The sequence below is a fragment of the Balearica regulorum genome, chromosome 4, assembly GCF_011004875.1.
Source record: "Balearica regulorum gibbericeps isolate bBalReg1 chromosome 4, bBalReg1.pri, whole genome shotgun sequence".
Classification (NCBI taxonomy): Eukaryota; Metazoa; Chordata; class Aves; order Gruiformes; family Gruidae; genus Balearica; species Balearica regulorum.
In genome coordinates this window covers 80,359,693-80,380,534 of record NC_046187.1, presented here as the reverse complement: position 1 = coordinate 80,380,534, position 20,842 = coordinate 80,359,693, and the positions used below count along the sequence as shown (strand labels likewise).

Here is a 20,842-nt window from a genome sequence, read left to right as displayed (position 1 = left end):
TCTCCCTCCTTTGCTTCCTCTGTAGGTGCCGGTGCCTGCCCGGGCAAAGGTGGCCGTGATGGCCGAGGGCAGAGAGCTCATCCTGGTGCTGGAGAGGAACCAGTAAGTGTCGGGGCTGGGGAAGGGGCACGGGGTGCCCCTAGCACGGTCCCACCTGGAGCAGTAGGATCTTGACCACCCTGTCCTGGCTCTCCTGTCCAGAGGGGAAGGGACGGCCCGGTGTGGCTTCCTGCCGGCTGCAGCTGATGCAGCAGTTTGGGCTGAAATGTTCCTTTTTTCCACTGCCCACACCCATCCCATGCAAGAAACAGCCTTGGCTCCATGCTGCGGTGCAGGACCCAGCACGGGTAAAGGTGGTGTGGGGTGCTTAGGGGATGGAGATGTGCCAGGCAGAGGCTCAGTGGGACGGGGGGGCTCTTGGGCTGCCACCCCGCTGGTGGGGCTAATCCTGTGAGGTCTTTGGAGGTATCTCATGGTGGGCAATGCTGACTGCTGGCAGTGATTTGGAAACCTCTACTGCTCTTCCGCTGGACTGGTCTTGGGGTTGGCAGCCTGGCACCATTCCTGGGTGACTTTGCCGTGTAACCTTGCTCGAACCTTTCTAGGCTTCTTCGGTTTGGCTTGGATGCAGGTGCCAGCAGCATCTGTCCCCTGTGACACTCACCCAGCCTGGCGTCCCCTCGTGCCCCGGGCTGGAGCAAGGAGAGCAATCATCTCCATCCCCTGCCCTGCTCTCCTTGCCTCTCTCCCTGAGACCTCATGACATATGTCCCTTTTTTGGTTCAGGTCCCTCCTGGTGCCAGGTGGCCCCGTGGTGCAGTAGGGCAGAAAGCTGATCTCTGCAGGAACGGCTTCTGCTTCCACTTCTGCTTCTCACCAGCAGCTGTGGGAGGCTCGTGCCTGGCAGAACCCTCTTCTTGCTGCTGTTTGGGTACAAAGGCAGCCACCACGGTGTCCCCCAAACAGCCCTGCCAGGGAGCAGGTCCCAGCGGGACCTTTGGTGTGCGGGAAGGAGCACTGGGGGGTTCCCATGCACGTTGTGTTTTAGGACTGTGGGCAATGGGGGGGTTGGCAATGGGGGTTGAAAGCTCATGTGAGAAGCTTAGCCTTGTTTCTAGCTGGTGCACCAGGCCTGGAGATATTTGTCTGTCCTCTCATTACCGTAATTCTGGCTTGGTACCACTTTGCCATGCTGAGGGGATGGTTGTGGCCAGGAGGGGTGAAGAGCATCCCTGGTGGCTGTGGTGCCTCTGGCAGGACTGGAGAAGCGTGGGGCATTGCAGGATGCTGAACTCTGGATGAGGGCACAGTGAAACAGATGAGAGGGTTGGTGGCAGCAAAAGGGAGCTGAGCACCCAAGGGCAGTCCGTGGTACCCAGAATCATCCATGGCACCCAAAAGCATTCATGATGCCCAGGACTTTTGGTGACACTCAGGACTGTCTGTGGCATCCAGGACCATCTGTGACACCCAGAACTGTCTGTGGCACCTAGGACTTTCCATGGCATCAATGAGCATCCATAGCACGCAGGACCGTGTATGGCACTCAAGATTGTCCATGGCACCCGGGATAGTATGTGGCATCCAAGAGCATCTGTGGCACCCAGGACCACCCATGGCAGCCAGGACAGTCCGTGACACCCAAGACATGGCACCCAAGAACTTCCATGGCACCCAGGACCATCTGTGGGACCCAAGGCAGTCCATAGCACCCAAGAATATCTATGGCAGTGAGGACCATCCATAGTACCCAAGGAAGTCTGTATGGCACCGAGGGTAGTCCACAGCACCCAAGACTAGCTGTGCCTGATAGTTGTGTCTGCTGGGGAGACCAGTGCAGCCCTGGCCATCTACGTTGCTGTCTTGTGCCAGCGTACAGGGCTACCTTAGCAGTGACACCATGCTAGACCTCAAATCTTCTTTCTTCTGGTACTGGGAGATGTGGTCAGCCTCTGAAACCATCCCTTGTGGCGTCTTCCTATAAGACCTTCCCTTGTGCTGGAGGAGAATACACATCTCCTTGCCCTTCCTTCCCCGGGGCTCCTGGTCCTTGGCCTGCCCTGGAGAGGACATCCCAGTGGTCTGAGCCATGCTGGGACTTGCTGTGTGCTGTGGATGGGACTTGCTGTGACCCTGGTTGGGAGATCAGCTCAACCCTTCCAGTTCCCCCTATTCCCCACACATGGTATGGAGGTTTTTGCTTCTCTGCTGTCCTCAGCCGACCCATCCCCATCCCTGTCCCCGTCCTGTGTGGGCAGCTGTCCATCTGCCCTCGTGCTGGCTGGGCATTTGTCTTGCCAGGCTGCCCACGGGTCCCTTTCCAGGACCCAGGCTGAGCTCCTGTCTCCTTTCACTGCTGTAACTGGAGTTACTGGTGCCAGGCGCCCACTCACAGGCGGGCTGGGAAGCCAGGAACGTGCCCACAGCAACATTTTTGGGGCCAAACTGGTTGCAAAATAGAAACTAAGAGGCGGGAGGGCTATTCTGGGGCCGGCTGCTTGGTTTATTTTCTTCTGCTGCAGAATAAAACCTCTGGGACGGGGCCAAACCCCACAAATCGAGGGCCAAACTGCCAGCATGGGCAAGCCCAGCCCTGCTTTGTCCTTCTCCGGGTGGCTGAGACCTCTGGATGGTCACTGCCCTTCCTTTGGGGGACCTGCCATCCCCACGGCGGCTGCAAGCTCACGGTGGGATGCCCATCACCGTGGCATCTGGGCAAGGTGGCACAGATTTGGGTGGCGTGGGAAACCCCCATCCCCTTCTCTTCTCTCTCACCACCCGTGGGGTCATTTCAGTCTAAATCCCCCCCCGTCTGCTCCCCAAGCCCCCCCCAGCCCCATGTGCTTGCTGGTGGCAAACTCAGCTCTGGCTCTTCCCTGCGGCAGGAAGCAATTTGTCAGCGTGGGACAGGGCTGCGTCACGGGCAGCTGCGGGACCGGCCTCGGTGGGAGATGGCCAGCAGCTGGGGGGGAGCCGAGGCACGTGGGGTGAAGGCAGGGGCAGAGCTTTCTCACCATCAGGTCCGTTTTCTCGGGGACTCCCAGCCCTGTTGCTGGGGTGTTGCATCAGGAGCATCACCCTCGCTGTGCTGTGCGTGAGGCGAAGTGACATGCCCGAGGCCAGAGGGAGTGGCTGTGTCGGAGACCCCAAATCTCCTGTGTCCTCGGCTGGGCTCCAAGAATGGGGTTGACCCCTTCTTTGCCCAGCAGGAAGCACTACTACTTCGGTAGTCCCACAGGGCTTTGGTCCCTATGGAGAACCTGTCACCCTGCCTGGCTGCTCGTCCTTGGTGGTGGCAAGGTGGCCCCTGAGCCAGGGGGTGGGTGGGCAGCCGGGCTCCCCCTGTGTGGGTCACCTGTCCCAAACCAGGAGCACCCCAAAGCAGAATAGGCAGCTCCTTCCTTGCTCACTTGTTGGACTGCAATTCATGTCTCTGCTGGCAGTGGGCAACCTCTGGTTGGGGGCCAGCCCTGATGCAGCGGTGACGGTCACGCTGCCAGCTCTGCTGCCCAAAGCTTTGCAGAGGGGGGCTGTGAAGGGGGGGTGGGGGTGGATGGCTCAGCCCATGGCTGCCCAGAGCTGGTCACAGAGGCTTGGGGTGTCCCTGTGCCGGGAGCAGCCCGGGGTGTCCTCACCTCTCTCCTCTCTGCACAGGCTGCTGGCGCCGGGCTACACCGAGACACACTACAGCGCGGATGGGCAGCCCGTGACGGTGACCCCCAACCACACGGTAGGTGCCGGGGGACAGGCGTAACTCATCTCCGTTTTTCGGGGTGCCTTGGCACTTGGGATGAAGCCAAAGCCCCCTCCGGGATGGGGCGCGGTGTTTTCGCTGGCAGCATCCCCGGCGCCTGTCGCGGGAGGAATGCAGCAGCACGCGTCTCCTGTATCTCTTGGCCACGATACAGCACCTCGGGAAATAAACACAGGCAGCGCCTCGCTCTCCCCGGCGTCCCCCCACCAGCCATTTGTCGCCCTTCCAGCGTGCCGAGCCCGGCGCGGGGCTGTCTGTGTCCTGGGCTGAACTGCCAGCGCCAGCAGCCTCCCGGGCTCCATCCTTCCCGTTCCCCGGTGCGGAGAAACACCACTTGCCTGGCCGGGAAATGCAAAACGGGTGGTTTTTTGGGCCGAGCACACGGGATTTGTTGCTGTGCAGCCCAGCGTGGTGGTTTCTAATGGAGGTCTCGTTCTTGCCTCTCTCCAGGACCACTGCTACTACCATGGGCACGTCCGGGGCTACGGTGGCTCCTGGGTTGTCCTCAGCACCTGCTCGGGAATACGGTATGGAGAAGTGTGGGGTGGGGGGGCTTGTGGGGCTCACAAAGAGGGGGACGGATCCGGCTGCCCCCCTTCCTCTCTGCAGGGCCCCCCCTGGAGCAGCACCAATGGTCCTGCAAGCCCAGTTCTAGGTGCTTCGTCGTGGGGCTGATTTTCCATCGTTCCCCTTCTCCCATCCTTCACCTGACCCTGGGGGAGGGCAGGGGGGAGAGGCCGTTTTTCTGGCAGCATGAGCTGCCTTCAGGGAAGTTCATCTCTGGAGGAGGCACGATCCCGCACGCCCAGCGGGTACCCCAGGACGGAGCTTTGCCCTGTTGCAACCACCAGCTGCCATCCCACCTTGGTGTGGTCTGACCGGCACGGAGGTTTTAATGCTGAGGGTATATTAATTCATAGGGCTGTATTGACAGAGACACTCATCTCTTGTCTCTGCCCCCACCCTGGGTATGGACCAAGCTGAGGTGCAGTGAGTTTGTGGGGCCTCAGCAGGGGCTGGGGGAGCTGGCGTGGAAGCACCACAGGAGCCATCGGGGGCTGCTCTCCATTGCCAGGGGCCTGATAGTGCTGAGCAGCAACACCAGCTACTACCTGAAACCCCTGGGGACCCCCGAGCCAGGCCACCACGTCATCCACCGAGCAGAACATTTGCCCATCCAAGGTGGGACCTGCGGCCACGGCGATGACTTCGGGGGCACCATTGCTGACATCGCTCGGCTCTTCCAGCCCGTGCACAACCGGGTAAATCCATCCCGGGGTCCATGGCTCACGGAGGGGCATTGGGTCGGGAGCGGGGCTGTCTGCACCCCTGCTAAATGCCTGCAGCTTGTGGCGGGGTGCCCATCGCCCTGGCATCTGGGCAGGGTTGCACAGGCAGATGGGACATGAGGGGTCTGCGTGGGCAGCTTGCCTGGTTTGAGTTTGGGCAGGAGACCTCAAAGGGTTGGATACCAGTGCTGGGTCATACGGTGGGGGACATGATGTGAGGTGACATTGGGAACTGTACTGTAGCCACTCACGTTTTTCTTGTCGCCCCGTGCCTCGGTTTCCCCTCTCAGTTGTCCTTCTTGAGCAGCTCTGTGGTGTCGGGGAAGCCTGAGGTGCCCAGAGCCATGGGCTGCCCACTCCTTTGCTTCTCTGAGCCTTGCTGTCTGTCTTGCAGGCAAAGAGAGATGCCTGGAGGACCATGAAGTACATGGAGCTCTTCATCGTTGCTGATCACACACTGGTGAGCACCACAGGGGGCAGAAACCTGGTCCCCTGCCGAAAAGCCAGGACCCCTCTCTGTCTCCCTCCCTGCTCTTCCTCCGGTCACCCTTCCCCATCCCTGTCTCTCTGCAGTACAGGAACCAGAACCTCAACCTGGGCCACACCAAGCAGCGCATCGTGGAGATCGCAAACTACGTGGACAAGGTAATGGCTGGCAAGAGGGACCTGCTGGTCCCTTGTCACCACCCTCATCATTCCCGGTGCATGTGAAAGCAGCTGAGCTCGGGGCCAGCCTGGTGGTGGCCCTCAGGGACTGTCCCCATGTCACTGTGGCTAGGAGTTTAGATGGCAGATGTGAGCACATGGTGGAAAATGCTTTGCCACCCATCGGCTGAGATGCAGCCGTGAAGAAGGTGCTGGGTTTTCACCCCGCTGTGGCGCTGGGGATCAATGCTGGCATCCTCGACAAGAGCAGGGACATGTTTAGGTGTTGTCAGCTGATGGATGGCATCGTGCCACCCTGACTGGCTCCTGTGCCTGTAGAGCTCATGCTTGCAGGTGGATGTGGGACAAGTGTGTCCCCAAGTCACCCAGCCGGAGGGAAAGCATGGAGACCCACCAGATGAAATGCCGTGGCAGGGATGGAGGATGTCCAGCGAATGCCAGTCCCTGTCCCCTCCATCCCTGTCCCCTCCCTGCAGTTTTACAGGTCACTGAATATCAAGGTGGCCCTGATCGGCCTGGAGGTGTGGACGGAGCGGGACCAGTGCACCGTCACCAGCGACGCCAACGCCACGCTCTGGTCCTTCCTGCAATGGAAGAAGGCGCTGAGGTCACGCAAGAAGCACGACAACGCCCAGCTGCTGACGTGAGCACCCCTGTGGATCTGGGGACGTTGGGGCAGGGGACTCCCAGCTTGGAGCGGGGTCTCCAGACCACCCCTGGGGTGCTAACTGCCCCTTCGTTTTTCTTTCGGGGCAGAGGGAAGACGTTCAGGGGGACAACCATCGGCATGGCCCCGCTGGAGGGGATGTGCAGCGCGGATAACTCCGGAGGCGTCAGCATGGTAAGAGGGGCACGGGGGTCCCTGCTTCTCCTCCCAGGCTGAAGGAGCTCATTGCCACCCCATCTTGCTGGGGTTCTTCACAGGCTTGGCGGGCCAGCTGTCCGGGGTTGGTCCTGGGATGCAGCCTGAGAGCGAACGATGATGCTGATAGCTCCTTACCCCTCTCAGATGTTGGCCGAGTACGAAGGAGGGTGCGAAAGGTCTCCCACCCCATGTACATCCCCAGCTTGCAGCTAGCAGCAGCGTTGGGATCTCCTGTATTGCTTCTGCCCCTCATATTGAGTAGTCCCTGCTTGTTCCCTGCTTGTGCTCTCTTGTTTTGTAGGGTTGTCGTTGCCCCAGATAACTCTTCTCCTGGGGCCCTGGTGACCTGAGGTCCCTAGGCAGGGTGGGAGTGTGGGACACTGAGGTGTCTGGTTTTTGGGATGCACCTTCCAAGACCCCAGGTTTTCAGCAGTTGGCTTCAGCAAAAATGCTTCCCACCAGTCCCATGTGGAACTTTTAGGAGACCAAACCCTGCTTCTGCCATAAATCCCCCTCCATCCCTCTCTCTGTCCCTCCCACGGGATCCAATTGCAATCCCAGGGATTTTGTGGTCCCTCCATCACCCCAGCCCCATTCCCTGCTGCGGGATCAGCCCTCTCCATCGCTCCTGGCTGCTGTGCTGATACATCCCCCATCCCTATGCAGGACCACTCGGAGCAGCCCGTCGGAGCGGCCGCCACTATGGCCCACGAAATCGGCCACAATTTCGGCATGAGCCACGACAGCACGGGCTGCTGCGTGGAGGCCACCCCGGAGCAAGGTGGCTGCGTCATGGCAGCGGCCACCGGGTAAGTGGCGGTGGGAACGGGGTGCGACCCCCGAAGCCCCCCAGCAGGTTGTGGATGCTGTTTGTGTCTGGGTGGGCTGGGTAGCGGGGAGGGGGGGGCCTGTCCTGCACCATTGTGGGTGCAAAGGGGGAGCTGGCTGGTTGCCCTCGTCCCCGTTTGCCCTGCACATCCCAGTTCCCAGGAGCAGGCAGGGCTGGTGGTCTCCGGGGGGGACAGCAGAGGGGTAGCAGCCCCATCCCGAAAGAGCTAAGGGTGGAAGCAAATGGATGTCACCTGCTAGACACATTAGGTGAGTCCAAGGCATTTTCCTGTGCTAACGCACACCTCAGCACGATGAAATTAATTTTTGTTGTAAGACCAGAGGTCCAAGGGGTGCCTGGTCCCTGGCCGTGCCGGCGGGGACTCACGGCATTGCGGGGCTGCGGTGGGGTGAGCTCGCATCCCGCACCCCAGCCCCGCTAAATCTGGATGCGGGATGCTCTGGAGTGGCAGTCACTAGCCTTTGTGCCCTCTGGCATCCCTCCGGGGTTTGTTTTCCTGTGCTTTTACCCTTTAATTCGGCCCAGAGCTGTACGAAATTCAGCCGGTTGGTGCTACTTTCCCTTCCAAAGTCCTTCTGCTGGGTTTTCCAGCTCCCGAGGATACAGTCATCCCAGTTTTCCCTGTGCTGCAGAAAAGCAGCTGTTCGTTCCCTGTTATTTGAACCCACCAGCTCTTCCAATGAATAAATAACAGAAACCGTGACGTGGTGTCAGGGTGTCCCCAGGCTGTTTTCCCGTGGCTCTCAGGGCTGTCAGACCGTGGTGCTGACCCCATGGGGTTTAGTCTCTGGCTAGGTGGATTATGGTGGGGAAAAGCACCGGCTTTTCAGGACGAGGCAGTTGTGCACTTGTTTCTTTAGTTGTCCTACTAATTAATGATCCTTCCCCACCTACCAGAGCTGTATGCACTGGTGCAAAACGGTAGCAGGTGCTGTAGCTCAGCTGTGCCCCTGCTCACCCCCACAGGAAAAGCTCTCTGAGCTGACATCTCCCCGTGACATTTTTTCCTTCTTATTTTTGCTGAAATATTTTTTTTTCCCAAAATGGGCAGGAAACATATTTTTGGCTGTCTTCAGCCTGCCCCTATTTGCACGTTCACGTACCAGCTCATGGGTATGTTTATTTGCTCACCCTTCCATAACTTGCGTGGACTTACAGCTTTCCTGGCAGCTCAAGAGATTTCCCCCAGCCTTCAAAATTACTTTTAGAAAACAGCCCTCTGTGTCATCTCAGAAATGAGATGTTCTGATATGAAATAAAACTTCTTTTTCAGCAATAGGAGGAAATGAAACCAGCACTGAAGCGGAGAGCTGGGCACAGTCTCTCACTCTCTGCTTCCTCCTTCTTAATACATCACGCAAAAAACCCCAAAAACTTGTGCAAAATTACGGAAGAACCATGCTCAGAACTTCTCTAGAAAATCGCTGTTTCTCTCCAGCTCCTTATAGGAAAGGCCAGCTGGGCTGTTAGAGAAATAACCTTACATGTAGTAGGCTCTGACTTTGGTGGGGTTTTTTTTTTTTGGTGCTCAGGCCTTGTGAATGATTTAATACGGGGTTATTTTTGTGTTTCTTTTCCATTTTTATTTAATTGTTTAGAAGATTTTTCTCCATCTCAGCCTCAGAGGTATTTTAATAGCCCCAAACGGGTGTTTCCCATCAGCGGTTTGGTGGTGGCAGGCACATATTTAGCAGACATCCTGAGCAGAGGGTCGCTGCAGATGTGGAGACCTGACTTGCGCTCAGGATGGGGGTGTCTGTGGTGTCCCAGGTGCAAAAGACTGGGACACGGAGGTGACACCTACACCTGCATAGAGCTGGCAGAGCCTGCAGGCATGGGTGCTCCCTGGGCTTTGAGGTTCAGACCATGGGTATCTCCAGTCTCCAAGAGGTTTCTTGCTGGAGGGTTGATGCTCTGGGGGTGGCAAATAGCAGCTCTGCTTGTCCACCTCATCCCATTCTGGAAAATATTTGGGTTTGGTGTGGTGTCCCCTGGTTGTTAATCTGATGCTCAGCCGTGCGAGTTGGGGTCGGGGATGTTCAGGGTCTTGATGCATCTGGCCGATGGTGGCTTCTGCTCTTGGAAGGGTTTGTGCTAGTTTGCCCGTGTCCTTATTTCCCAGCTCTGACTGTGGTTTTCCACTTCTCCTGGTCCCGATCGCCCCGGTTCCCATCCCTCCCCATCTGTCCCCTGCGCAGACACCCCTTCCCTCGCGTGTTCAGCTCCTGCAGCAAGAGGCAGCTGGAGAACTACTTCCAGAAGGGAGGTGGCATGTGTCTCTTCAACCTGCCCGACACCAAGGACCTGGTGGTGGGACGGAAATGTGGCAATGGCTTTTTGGAGGAAGGAGAAGACTGTGACTGCGGGGAGGTGGAGGTACGGTGCTGGGTTCTGCATCGCTTTCCTGCAGAGGCTTCTGCAGCTCAGCTCAGCTGCTGGGTGGCAGGACGTGGACCACGTGGAGAGGGGTATTTCCAAAGGAAAGAGGTTTGCTGGTCACCACAGGGACTCCATCTCAAGGACTTTTCCCAGTCCCACCTTCCTAAATCCATTTAACCTGTGTCTGGCTTTCTTCTTGACTTTGCCCCAGAGTGCTCAGGTCTTCCTCATCCCCCCTGTACCTCAGTTTCCCCGTCGTCAAAGTGAGAAGAGCAATGCTGTGATGGGTGGAGAAGGGGCTGGGGGCAGCAACGGGGAAGGGATGGACTCACTGACCGTGGTGGTGTCTTCTTCTCCCCACGCAGGAGTGCACCAACCCGTGCTGCAACGCACACAACTGCACGCTGAAGGCGGGGGCCCAGTGTGCCCACGGCGACTGCTGCCAGAACTGCAAGGTAAGCCCCCCGCTGTGCCCCCCACTGCGCCCACCCGCCCGCCCATGGGCTAAGCAGGGAGATACGTCCCCCCCCACCCCCCCGGGACTCACACACCGCGTGTCCCTGAGGTCAGCCCCCACCCGGTGCCAAACAAGGAGGGTTATACGTAAACTCATGTCTGAAGGGGAGTCTCTGCTGGCTGCTTTGTGGCTGGGGTCCAGCCCAGGAATTTGGCTTTATACCTTGACAACCCCATATAGTCCCACAGGGGACATTATAGATGGTTTATGGCCCCAAGCTGTACCGGGAAGGAGCAGCAATCCTGGCTTGGCCCCTTTGCTGCTGCTCAGTGCTGATGTTTCTCTCTCTTCTTGTGGCAGCTAAAGGTGGCTGGGACGATCTGCAGGGAAGCGGCGGGATCCTGTGATCTTCCCGAATACTGCACGGGTGCCTCACCCTACTGCCCAGCCAATGTATACCTGCTGGATGGCTCGTCCTGCGCCTACGGCGAGGCTTACTGCAGCAACGGCATGTGCATGACCCACCACCAGCAGTGCGTCCAGCTCTGGGGACCAGGTGAGTCCCACCAGCCCCAGTCCTGTCTCCTTGCCACCCATCTCCGGAGCAGGAGCCACGTCTGGTCTCAGCGCTGCGTCTGTACGTGGGGTGTCCGTGCCCCCTGCCCGTGGGGTCGGCGGGGGGTGGTGGATGGAGGGGTTGTGCTGTCCCCATCCAGGTTGGGGTCAACATCCGTGGGGTTGGCGTGGAGAGCTGGGGGTGCTGTGCAGGCACACTCACAGGTGTGCTGCGCACAGCCTGCCTGCCCTCTGGCTATGGTCCCCACGCTGCATACAGCCCATACATTACATGCAGCGCCCATGCTGCGTATGATCCCCGTGCTGCACATGACTCTATATGCTGCAAGTGACCTCCACGCTGTAGTGCAGTCCGTACGGTGTCAGCACTGCATATGGCTCATGCACAGCACAGACGGTATATGGCCTCCTTGCTTTAGTTAGCCTATATTCTGCATATGGCCCTCACCCTGCCTATAGACCCTATACTGCATATGATCCATAGGTGATGTGGCTTATAAGGTATACATGGCCAGATGCTTTGTATGGTTGTTATACACTGCATACGTATTGCCCCCACTCTGCATACGGCCCGTAGCTCATAGGCTCCATATGACCCTCTGCTGTGTATGGCCCCCAGCTGCGTACGACCCCATGCTGCGTAGGATGCCCACACTCCGTATGGCCACGTGCTGCAGCCTGCCCCGTCACGCTACAGTCCCCATACCCTCACCCTCAACACCCCGCTCTCACCCGTGTACACCCCGCTACTGCTCCTACCCTATACAGGGCATGTAGGTCCCCATTTGCATCATGGTGCTGCCACCCCCGGGACCAGCATCTGTGGGTACCCCCAGGAGAGCTGCACCAAACACAGGGCAGGGAATCCTCCTCCAGGGCCAAAATCCTCTGCTAGACCCCAGGGAAAAGGGGTTTCACCCCTCTTGTGCTGTTCTTGACCTGGCACCCACAGCAGCAGCTCTCTGGGAGACTTTTCCATGGTGTTTTCTCCTCGAGCATCCAGCCGTGGCTCCCGGTTTTGGTATTTCTCCCTGCTGGCTGCTTTCCCCATCCCACGCGGGACCTTTCCTCCCTCCCTGCAGGTGCCTGGCCGGCCCCGGATGCCTGTTTCCAGGACGTGAACATGGCTGGCAACACCTACGGCAACTGTGGCAAAGACAGCCAAGGGCGCTATGTGAAATGCGACAAGAGGTGGGTGCAGCGCTGGCACCCATGGGTGCCCCATCTCCTCCTCCCACACCTACAGCCCCCCCCCCCGCCCACCCCTGCGAAGGGACTGGAAGGGTCCTGCCCCAGCCTCCTGGCATCACCCCTTGGGCCAGCTCCGTTTTGGACCTGAGGAAGCCACCACGTCCTTCCTGGGCTCAGTCCCCATCACTGCTGGGAGGTTGTCCCACCGTGCATCATCCAGCCCAGCCTGAAGGGAAAGTCAAAGGCAGCATCTGCAGGAGATGCTATTTAGGGAGCATGTGCTCTCCAGGGTTCCCAGTTAGACCAGGGATGTCAGAGGGCTCCCCTGACCCGTGCCCTCCAGCATTTCTCTGTCCTGCCCATGATTTATCTAAGCCCTTTCTGAACCATCTGAGCCTCCCCCATCACAACCTAACATGGTGGTCATAAATTCAGGGGGAGGTGAGCCAGGAGGCAGCGGGGCAGGGGGTGATGGGGCAGGGAGAGTGAGGTGGCTGGTACCCACATCTCCTGCCCTCACCTTGACTGTGCTCTGCTCCTAGGGATGCTATGTGTGGAAAGATCCAGTGCCAGAGCTCAGCTAAGAAGCCCCAGGGGACCAACACCGTCTCCATCGACACCACCATCCGCTTCAACGGGCGGGAGGTGAAGTGCCGAGGCACCTACATGTACACCACAAAGGATGATGAGGAAGACCTCTCTGACCCTGGGCTGGTGATGACGGGGACGAAATGTGGAGATGGAATGGTGAGTACCTCTTCCTAGGGCTGGGGTCTCCTCCAGGAGATCAGGTCCTTGGCTCTTGTCCCAGCTCTAGTGTAGACTTTGGCTGTTCTCTGCATTACAGCCGGGCCATGGGATGTGGTTCGCCCTACACTTGCAGTTGCCTCAATGACATCTCAACTGGGGCATTTCCAGACTTCACCAGAGGCTTGTGTGCAGGCCACCAAATTCTTCTCTCTGGCCTCCATGCTTCTTTACTGATTTAATAGTGGACCAACCCCAACAAGAATTGCATGCCCCAGCACTTGATGGATGAGGCTTCCTCCTATGAATAAACTGTTCCCCAGGGGAAAGCTGTGTTAGGAATCAAAATGACAGATCCAAACAGATCCTATTAACTGGGCATTAGGTTTTTTTACAGCCCCTGCATCCCCAAGTACTTTACAGAGGCTCAGTTCAGCTGAGAAAAGGTAGAAGCCTGGTTGACAACATGGTAGCAGGGATGCACGCCAGACAGAGCTGGCTGGGGAGATACAGCCTTTGCTATTTGGCATTTTAATTGTGAAATTTTCATCCCCGTTTGGGATGGAAGGCCAGAATGTCAACATTTTCATGAGAAAGGATGGCTGAATTTGAAATCCAGTGTTGGTTTTCTTGGCTGGTGCCTGCCTTTTAGGACCAGATGAGAAATGCCATCTCCAGGAGCTGCCAGGTGGGTTGTCAGGGGAGGGGAGTGGGAGTGGAGGTGGCTGGTCTCTGCTGAGCTGTTCTGGATGGGGGAATGGCAGAGGTTTCCTGGGCTGTGCTGAAAATTGGAGTGAAATGTGTTGACCTGGAACAACACAATTTAACCAACCTGCATTTTCCAGCGGACAGCATTGTTCCAGAGGACTCCCATCTGTGAAGCCAGAAGATCACTATCCCTCCTCTCTCGGGCCTTTCCCTAACCTCGGCTTCTTGGCTCTCTCTCAGGTTTGCAAAGATCGCCGGTGCCAGAATGCCTCCCTTTTTGAGCTGGAAAAGTGCGTTTCCCGGTGCAACAGCCATGGGGTGAGTTATTGCCTGAGACCTACAGCAGGCTCCTGAGATGAGCGCAGATTCTTAAGCAAAACCAAGCGTCTCCCACAGGGATGACTCTTGCAATGCAGTGGGCATCTGCTTTTCATAACACTCTCATGCTCTTATAACATCAAGGGGAAGATGTTTAACAAACTTCTAGCCTAATGCGAAGTATTAAGGGCATCAGGCTTGTCTAGTGAAGCAGTGTGAAAACTGAGGGTGTAAGATATCTGTCTTAAAAGTTTCTGCAAAGAGCAGGGAAATAAAAGTATCAGCAAGAAAATATCTCTGTACATTGCCATCACAGATTTGAAGGCAACACCGGCATGATCTAAGTGATGTTCAAGGGGTGGATATTGGCAGGGGTTAAGCTCCTTCATCCCCACTGTACAGACCATCGTTTCCATACATCCCTCGTGGTCTCCAACCATCCTTCTCTCTCTGCAGGTCTGCAACAGCAACAAGAACTGCCACTGCGATGCCGGCTGGGCTCCCCCATACTGCGAAAAACCAGGCTTGGGCGGCAGCGTGGACAGTGGCCCTGTGCAGCGCGACAGTGAGTCCCAACTCCTCGTCCGGTGCCTTGTGACACTGGTGGGGCTGGAGCGATGTCACGAGAGGGGGAGATGGGGCGGTAAAGCTGCTGACAGCTGTGCTCCCAGATGTGCTGGGTCAGGTCTGTTCAGGTAGACTGTGCCCAGCTCTGGTTGCTTGATGGCCACCCGTTTTAATCAGAGGCCACCAGATGGTACCATTCCCTTTTTGGAGATGTGATCAGCAATGTCTCTAGCCTGGGTGGCCGGGAATGGGCAGACAGGACCAACATTTCCATCTACTGAAGCTGGAGGCTGCTGGCTCTCACAGTCCCATACTCATCTTTGTGCTTTCCCTGCCAGATCATGAAGCCATCTTAATAACCCTTCTGCTCATCTTCCTGCTCTTCCTCCCGGCCTTGATGATGATCATCTACCTTTGGTACCGGCGGGAGAACTCGCTCCTGAATAAATGGATTAAGGAGATGAGGAGGAGGAGCCAGGAGACTTATAGGTGGGTGATGTGTTCTAAATCCCTCCTTTCTTGAGGACCCAGTAAGACCCTGAAACCTTGTTTCCTTGCAGCATCCAGCCTGGAAGGAGCTGTTGTGGGGGAGCTGGTGGTACACAGGGTCTGTTTCAAACTGCTATGAGACCTGGTTGAGATACGAAGAGCCCTCTCTCCTGGGACAATCCGAGCCTCTCAGCTCTCCCATGAGCAGAGGACAGGACAGCCCCAGAGAGTGATGATGAAGGTGGCCTGGTACCAGGGAGCTTTCTTGCCATCTGCTCCTAGCAGGCTGCGAGAGCTGGAAGGGCTCTAAAGTAGTGCTGAATTTAGATATTCTCATTATTTCCCCTCCCAGTACAGGTACAGACACACATACACCTCAGAGCCCCTGCAATAATTTGGGAAAAAAATCCAGAACCAACCAACCTCCTTCATTACCCTCATTATCTCCAGACAGACTTGTCATCCTTGCTCACCCAGCACTGCAAGACTGTCTGTTAACAGAGACAGGATCTGGCTGACGTGCAGCATGTTGGGAGGCAGCTGTTGCAAAAATAGTTGCTTTATTTTGCCATCTGTGATTTACGTTTGTGATCCTGGGCAGGAACAAAACCTTCAGTCGGAAGTCACCCGGTGGCCATCCCAAAGCTGCTTTCACCTTGCGGAACATTTCCACCTCCAGCCACACTAATAAAGTAAGTAATAATTCACCTTTTAGGTTTGCTTTGCTCCCCCCGGGACTTGAAACTTGTGGGTGAGCACATCTTCCTCTAGCAAATGGGCACGCAGCTGGTACTCCCTGCTGGTTTTGCACTGTGTCTACACTGTCAGCCCTTGGTCAATAGTACACATCCCTCCTTAAAGTGAGTCTGTTGAGCTCTGCCTGCTCAGAAGGACCCCGGTGATTGCCAGGAGCCTCCGCCGGGAAATTGCCCATCACCATGGCAAAGCTTAGCAGGGGCTCTGCAATGCTGCTGATGACTTTGTGGTGGGTCTCTGAGGAGGCAGATGCTTCTGCTGCGGTTGTGTCAGCTCTGGTGACCTTGGGATGAGTAAGCCTGGGGCTGAATTTAGCCAGAAACCGATGGTCTTTTTGAGCATGGCCACAGTGGCTGAGGTTGAGGCAGAAGGGATGATGTCTCTCATCTCTGTAATTCAGCCTGATGGAAGTGTGGTGTGGATTCACCAGAGGTGGCCCTGGTCCACATCTCCTGAGCCCAGCACCTTTCTCATCCATGTGTACTCTCATATGCTTAGCGAGGAGCAAACATGTTCAACTTTGGGGTGGGATGATAACAGTGTTGGTCCCAGAAAGTGGGATAAATACACAATGCTTCTCCTGCAACTCCCTAGCACCCAGCCCTTGAGGGGACATCTGCTTATTGGCACCCAAGAAAACGCACCTAAGGATTTTCTCCATACTTCTGATGTTCTCGTCCCTGCAGGCAACGCGGGCTGCGTTCCCCCCCAAACCCAGCACTCACCAGCCCGGCTCTCAGCCTGTCAACGTTGTCCACCCTCTTCGCCCGGCTCCCCACTCCATTCCTCCGCGCCCGAGAGATTCCAAGCCTGCCAGGCCACCTCCGCCACTCAGCAAATCACCCATGGTCCCCACCAAAACGGTCGTCTCCCAGGCTAAGCTGCCGCCTCCAAAGAAACCTCTTCCCTGCAGCCCCGTGAGGACCCCGCTGGTGAGCTTTGCTGGTTGGCTGTGCTTTCCTTCCAGACTCATCAAAATTCCCTGGTTTTTGGCTGCCTGTGGCTCTTTTGGGTTGGGCACTATTAAGGAGCTGTCATGCCACCCTAAGAGATGAATCTGTTGCAATGATGAGGAAAGCTCATTAGATAAAGATAATATTTTAAGGTAGTTTGGGTGTGGTTGTTTTATGCTTTAAAACATCTCAGCTCTGCGGCAGGGGACAGCGGTTTGTAGGAGGTCATTGGATGCTCCTCTAAGGATGTCATCTCTCTCCATACACTTTGTGATCCCAGATCGTCCCAAAGCTCCAGCCTCCCCGTCGGCCTCTGCCTGGAAGTCCTCTTCTGGCCAAAGAGCTGCCTCCTGCACATGGACAGACCCTGCTGGTCATGGTCCCTCCTACCAACTTCAAGGCATCGGGTACAAGTGCCATAAGCCACCCCACAAGGCCACTAAAGTAAGTAGAGAGAAGAGTTGAGCTATCTCCTACCACTGCTGGGGTCCTACAGGTGGACACAGTGTGGGGTCTTGTGGGCCATGTCTGGGTGGGACATCCCAAATATCACTGTGGTGTGCTCTGATCTGGTGTGCTCTGGTCTGCCCCTCGTGGTGTCTTCACTGTGACCTGGGTTTCTCCTCCTCCCCAGTATGGCTGGTGTGTACAGGTCAGGCTGCTGAGGAGCAGGAGAAATGCTCTGTGCTCTGGGCTGTGCGGGTCTGTACCTGCTGCTATAGCTACACAGGAGTCTGAAGCCCACTGTCTCTGAGGTAGCTGGCCTGCAGGGCATTGGAGATCTTTGGTATGGGGAGTCTGGGGGCAGCAGCAACAGGTAGAAAGAAAATCAGAAGATGTCCCAAAGCCTGCTACCTGGGGAACAACCACAACCGAAGCGTTTGTCCAGATGGGGATTCTGTGGAACGCTGTGCCTATGCTCCCTCTTGGATGGTGCAGGAGAAAAGCCTGACCACCAGAGCAAGGTACCTGTGGGTGTCTGGGATCTGCAGCCATGTCTCCACCTGGCAGGAGCCCGCAGGGTTTGGACAACATTGACCAGCGGTGACCAAGGTTGGGACTTTGGGTTTTATAGGGTCCTGATGGGTTAAGGGTGATCCCATCCTTTGGGGGTGCATATGACCCCCCGTCCCAGAGGACAGAGAGGGTTGTTGGTGAGCTGCTGGGGGATAGTGGAGCGAAGGGATGTACATTGATGCTCTGTTTCACCTTTCCTCCCTACAGACTGATGCCACCTCAAAGGTGAGTCGCAGACACTGTGCAGGGATGGTCTTTGCTGATATGGGGCATGGCCTTTGGTTAAGCACTGGGCTGGGACCCAAGAGACTGGGGATTAAATGCCACCCTTCCCAGAGGCTTTTAGATGAGCAGGACAGAGCCTCTCTGTGTATCCAAACCGTAGCAGGGCTTGGCCACCTGTGTCCAAGGGAATGGAGGACACAGGCTTTCCAGTTTGGAGCTGGGAGATTCAGTCCAAGTCCTTTACAATATCTCCACTACTTTCAGCCCTTGCTATATTGCTAAACCCTCTGGAAATAGGTCAGTGGGGCCTCAGGGGACTGTGCTTGCATCCGCTCCTGCTAGCCAGGCTTGTGGGCCATATCCAGCCATGGAGAGAAGGCACCATGCTGGATTGAAGTTGGCCCTCATCCCCAGATGGTCTGCTTTGCTAATTACTGCTTTGATCGTCTTGGACCATTTTAGGTTCCTATGTCTTTGTTGTTACCACCGCAAGGAGGCTGAATATGCCCCAAAATTTCTCAGTGTAACTCAATCCCTATAGCTCATCTCTTCTAGTAGATAAGCCAAGCCTTTCTGTGGTCCCAAAAGAGAAAGATGTGGCACATCCCGGAAGCCAAACTTGGCTCACTTCCCAAACAGTGTGGTTTAGTCCTTGCTGCCCTCCAGGAGAGTCCTTGGCCATCTTCTCTTGAAATGGTGCCCATGTCAGAAAGTGTTGACTAGCAGGGCCAGACTTGTGCCAGGGAGCGGGATGTGTGCAGGATGTGCCCGTGTCCTGGTCCAGATTCATTACTTGACACCGCCAGCATGCTAGGAGAGGGACTGGGAACTGTGGTCTTTCCTGGATGGATGAGATGAAAGATTTAATGAATTCCCAGGATGGACTGTAAGTTCCATATTGGGTTGGTTGATTTGGTGATGTCTCTAGGTAGTGCACAAACCACCTTGGCTGTTTTTGGGAAGCGAAGAGCAGTAACCCCTTGGGGGATGTCACTCCTGCAGCTGGTGGGCTCCCAGTTCTCACTGCTGGTTACTGCCCAGTGCCACCACATGCTTTGGCAGACTCTGCATCCTATCAGGGTTTTGAGGGTACGCTGAAGGAGAACACCTCAAAGCAATACAATTTGGGGGTGTATCTTTGAGGGAGGACATGGGTGACCGTGACAGTCCCAGGTCCCCTCTGGTCTCAGGGACAGCAGCTGGTCTGTCCTCCCCAAGCTGTGGAAGGATGGTTGTGGTGGATGCTTGGTCTCCGCACTTGAATGAGTTGTCTCCTTTCTCTTTCTTCTTGCTCTAGGCCAGTCCCAGCCATCAAAGTCCAATCAACCTCCTTCCCCTTGAAGAAGTGACAAACCAAGGACACCTTAAGCCCATCCTTCCTGAGCTGGCTCTCCTGATTTGCACTGCTGCTGGCGACAGGGGTCTTTTATTCCTCTCTTGTTTTATTTGTCTTTTGATACCAGAGGACTATTTTTATAAGACAGAATATGTATTCAGCACAAAAACTGTAGTGGTGGGGGGAGGAGAGGGGAAATTGGTACCATGACGTAACTAAGGGTTGTGGTGGGTTGGTGGTGGGGTTACCATGATGGAGACTCCACCACAGCTCCTGGCATCGCTTCCTGGCCAATTTATTCCCCAGCTTTAGTTTCTTCTTGACATTGCACATGGGCTGGGATGGGGTGACTTGGGGTCAAGTGAACATCCAACACTTATGAAAGATGCTGACGACAGTGGCAGTGAAAGCCGTGTAATATCCTTCTAGCTACCTCCTCCTTCTCCTCCAGGCCTGTTGAGACACCCCCCCCCCCCACCACTCGCTGCCACCAGAGTTCAATGCTGGGCATTGTCTCCGGGGAGACATTTGCCACCAGAGAAAAATGGTTTCCAGTTTGGACTGTGCCATACAGTGCTGGGATATTTTCATGAAGGATCCAAGTTCTCAGGTTCCTCCTGGCCTCCTGCCTGATTGCACAAGAAAAAACAGTGACAATCCTGGGGTCCTACCTGGAAGGAGAAGCTGTCTGGGAAACGGTTTAATGGCTGAAGTGCTGGTGGCAACTGGTTACCAGGGTGCGTTCAAGGGGCTCAGGAGCCCTCCATAAACATTGGATGTTCCCTGCTCATGGGACAAGCCCAGCAGTGGCTCTGTGAGCTGCTAACACTCTGCTGTCCAAAGGGGGAAGGAGCCACAAGCCGGGAACAAGAGCAGGAACACCTCCTGCCTGTGTCATTGGCTTGCCCAAAGGCCTTGGCCAAGCCATTGCATTTCTCTGTGCCTCAGTTCCCCCCGTCTGTAAAATGGGGGGTAATACCTACCTCACAGGGGTGTTGTGAGGTTTAACAAACTGATATCTTGAAAGGGCTTTACAATCCTCAGATGAAAGGTGCTGTTGACCTGCACAGTATTATACCGTGCCACTTTCCTATGACTTGACATGCGGCTCTGTCAGGGTCTGAAATGAGAACAAAGGCTTTGTACAGTCCCCTGGCTCCGACTCCTTTCTTGCTCAGAAGTTCCTTGAGCCTTTAGACACCAAGGGCTATGGGTCTCCTACCACATCGGTGCAAGCAGATCCCTGGAGCCCCTTCTGTTAGACCTTAAACCTGGGATCATTTGATCCAACTGTGTGCGACATGTCAACTACCCTGGGGCAGATCCCATCTGACCTAGGACAAATTTTTTTGAGATGTGTCCAACCAATGTAAAGGATGTTCATGATGTAGGCTGAGGGACAACCCTCAGGAAACTGTTCTGGTGTTTCATTATCCCCAGTGTTGCAAAAAGGGCTGCCAATTGCAGGTTGTGGCTAAGGCTAACTTAACCTAAGCTGTCCTTACTCTCTTATGATCAGGCTTTGTTCTGAAGTCTTTGTTCATGCATGTGGGTCTTCCCTGAAGCATTTCTCGTACCTCCATATCTTTCTTGGTTGGTGGATGTAGGATCCAGCATTTTCTCTTACTCTGATAACAAGTCACAGAATCAGTTAGGCTGAAAGGGACCTCTTGAGATCATCCTCAGATGACCTCCAGAG

General features: G+C 55.9%; 1 protein-coding gene across 2 annotated transcripts in view; it reads left to right on the top strand.

The window, feature by feature from the left end:
- Positions 1 to 20,293, top strand: part of ADAM33 (ADAM metallopeptidase domain 33) — a 30,650-nt gene extending 10,357 nt beyond the window's left edge. The window contains exons 3-24 of one of the 2 annotated variants that reach the window (XM_075752835.1): positions 26 to 102; positions 3,655 to 3,730; positions 4,205 to 4,281; positions 4,830 to 5,016; positions 5,438 to 5,503; positions 5,617 to 5,688; positions 6,186 to 6,352; positions 6,466 to 6,550; positions 7,241 to 7,383; positions 9,623 to 9,800; positions 10,169 to 10,258; positions 10,621 to 10,816; positions 11,919 to 12,027; positions 12,570 to 12,774; positions 13,723 to 13,800; positions 14,257 to 14,365; positions 14,706 to 14,856; positions 15,458 to 15,548; positions 16,299 to 16,544; positions 16,846 to 17,009; positions 17,790 to 17,807; positions 19,105 to 19,308. In XM_075752835.1, coding sequence (XP_075608950.1) covers positions 26 to 102; positions 3,655 to 3,730; positions 4,205 to 4,281; positions 4,830 to 5,016; positions 5,438 to 5,503; positions 5,617 to 5,688; positions 6,186 to 6,352; positions 6,466 to 6,550; positions 7,241 to 7,383; positions 9,623 to 9,800; positions 10,169 to 10,258; positions 10,621 to 10,816; positions 11,919 to 12,027; positions 12,570 to 12,774; positions 13,723 to 13,800; positions 14,257 to 14,365; positions 14,706 to 14,856; positions 15,458 to 15,548; positions 16,299 to 16,544; positions 16,846 to 17,009; positions 17,790 to 17,807; positions 19,105 to 19,156 — 2,637 coding nt within the window. In that variant the 3' untranslated portion in view covers positions 19,157 to 19,308. Of the gene's footprint in view, positions 1 to 25; positions 103 to 3,654; positions 3,731 to 4,204; positions 4,282 to 4,829; positions 5,017 to 5,437; positions 5,504 to 5,616; positions 5,689 to 6,185; positions 6,353 to 6,465; positions 6,551 to 7,240; positions 7,384 to 9,622; positions 9,801 to 10,168; positions 10,259 to 10,620; positions 10,817 to 11,918; positions 12,028 to 12,569; positions 12,775 to 13,722; positions 13,801 to 14,256; positions 14,366 to 14,705; positions 14,857 to 15,457; positions 15,549 to 16,298; positions 16,545 to 16,845; positions 17,010 to 17,789; positions 17,808 to 19,104 lie in introns of both variants that reach the window. The other variant, XM_075752836.1, reaches the window with a different exon arrangement.
- Positions 20,294 to 20,842: the final 549 nt, after the last annotated feature.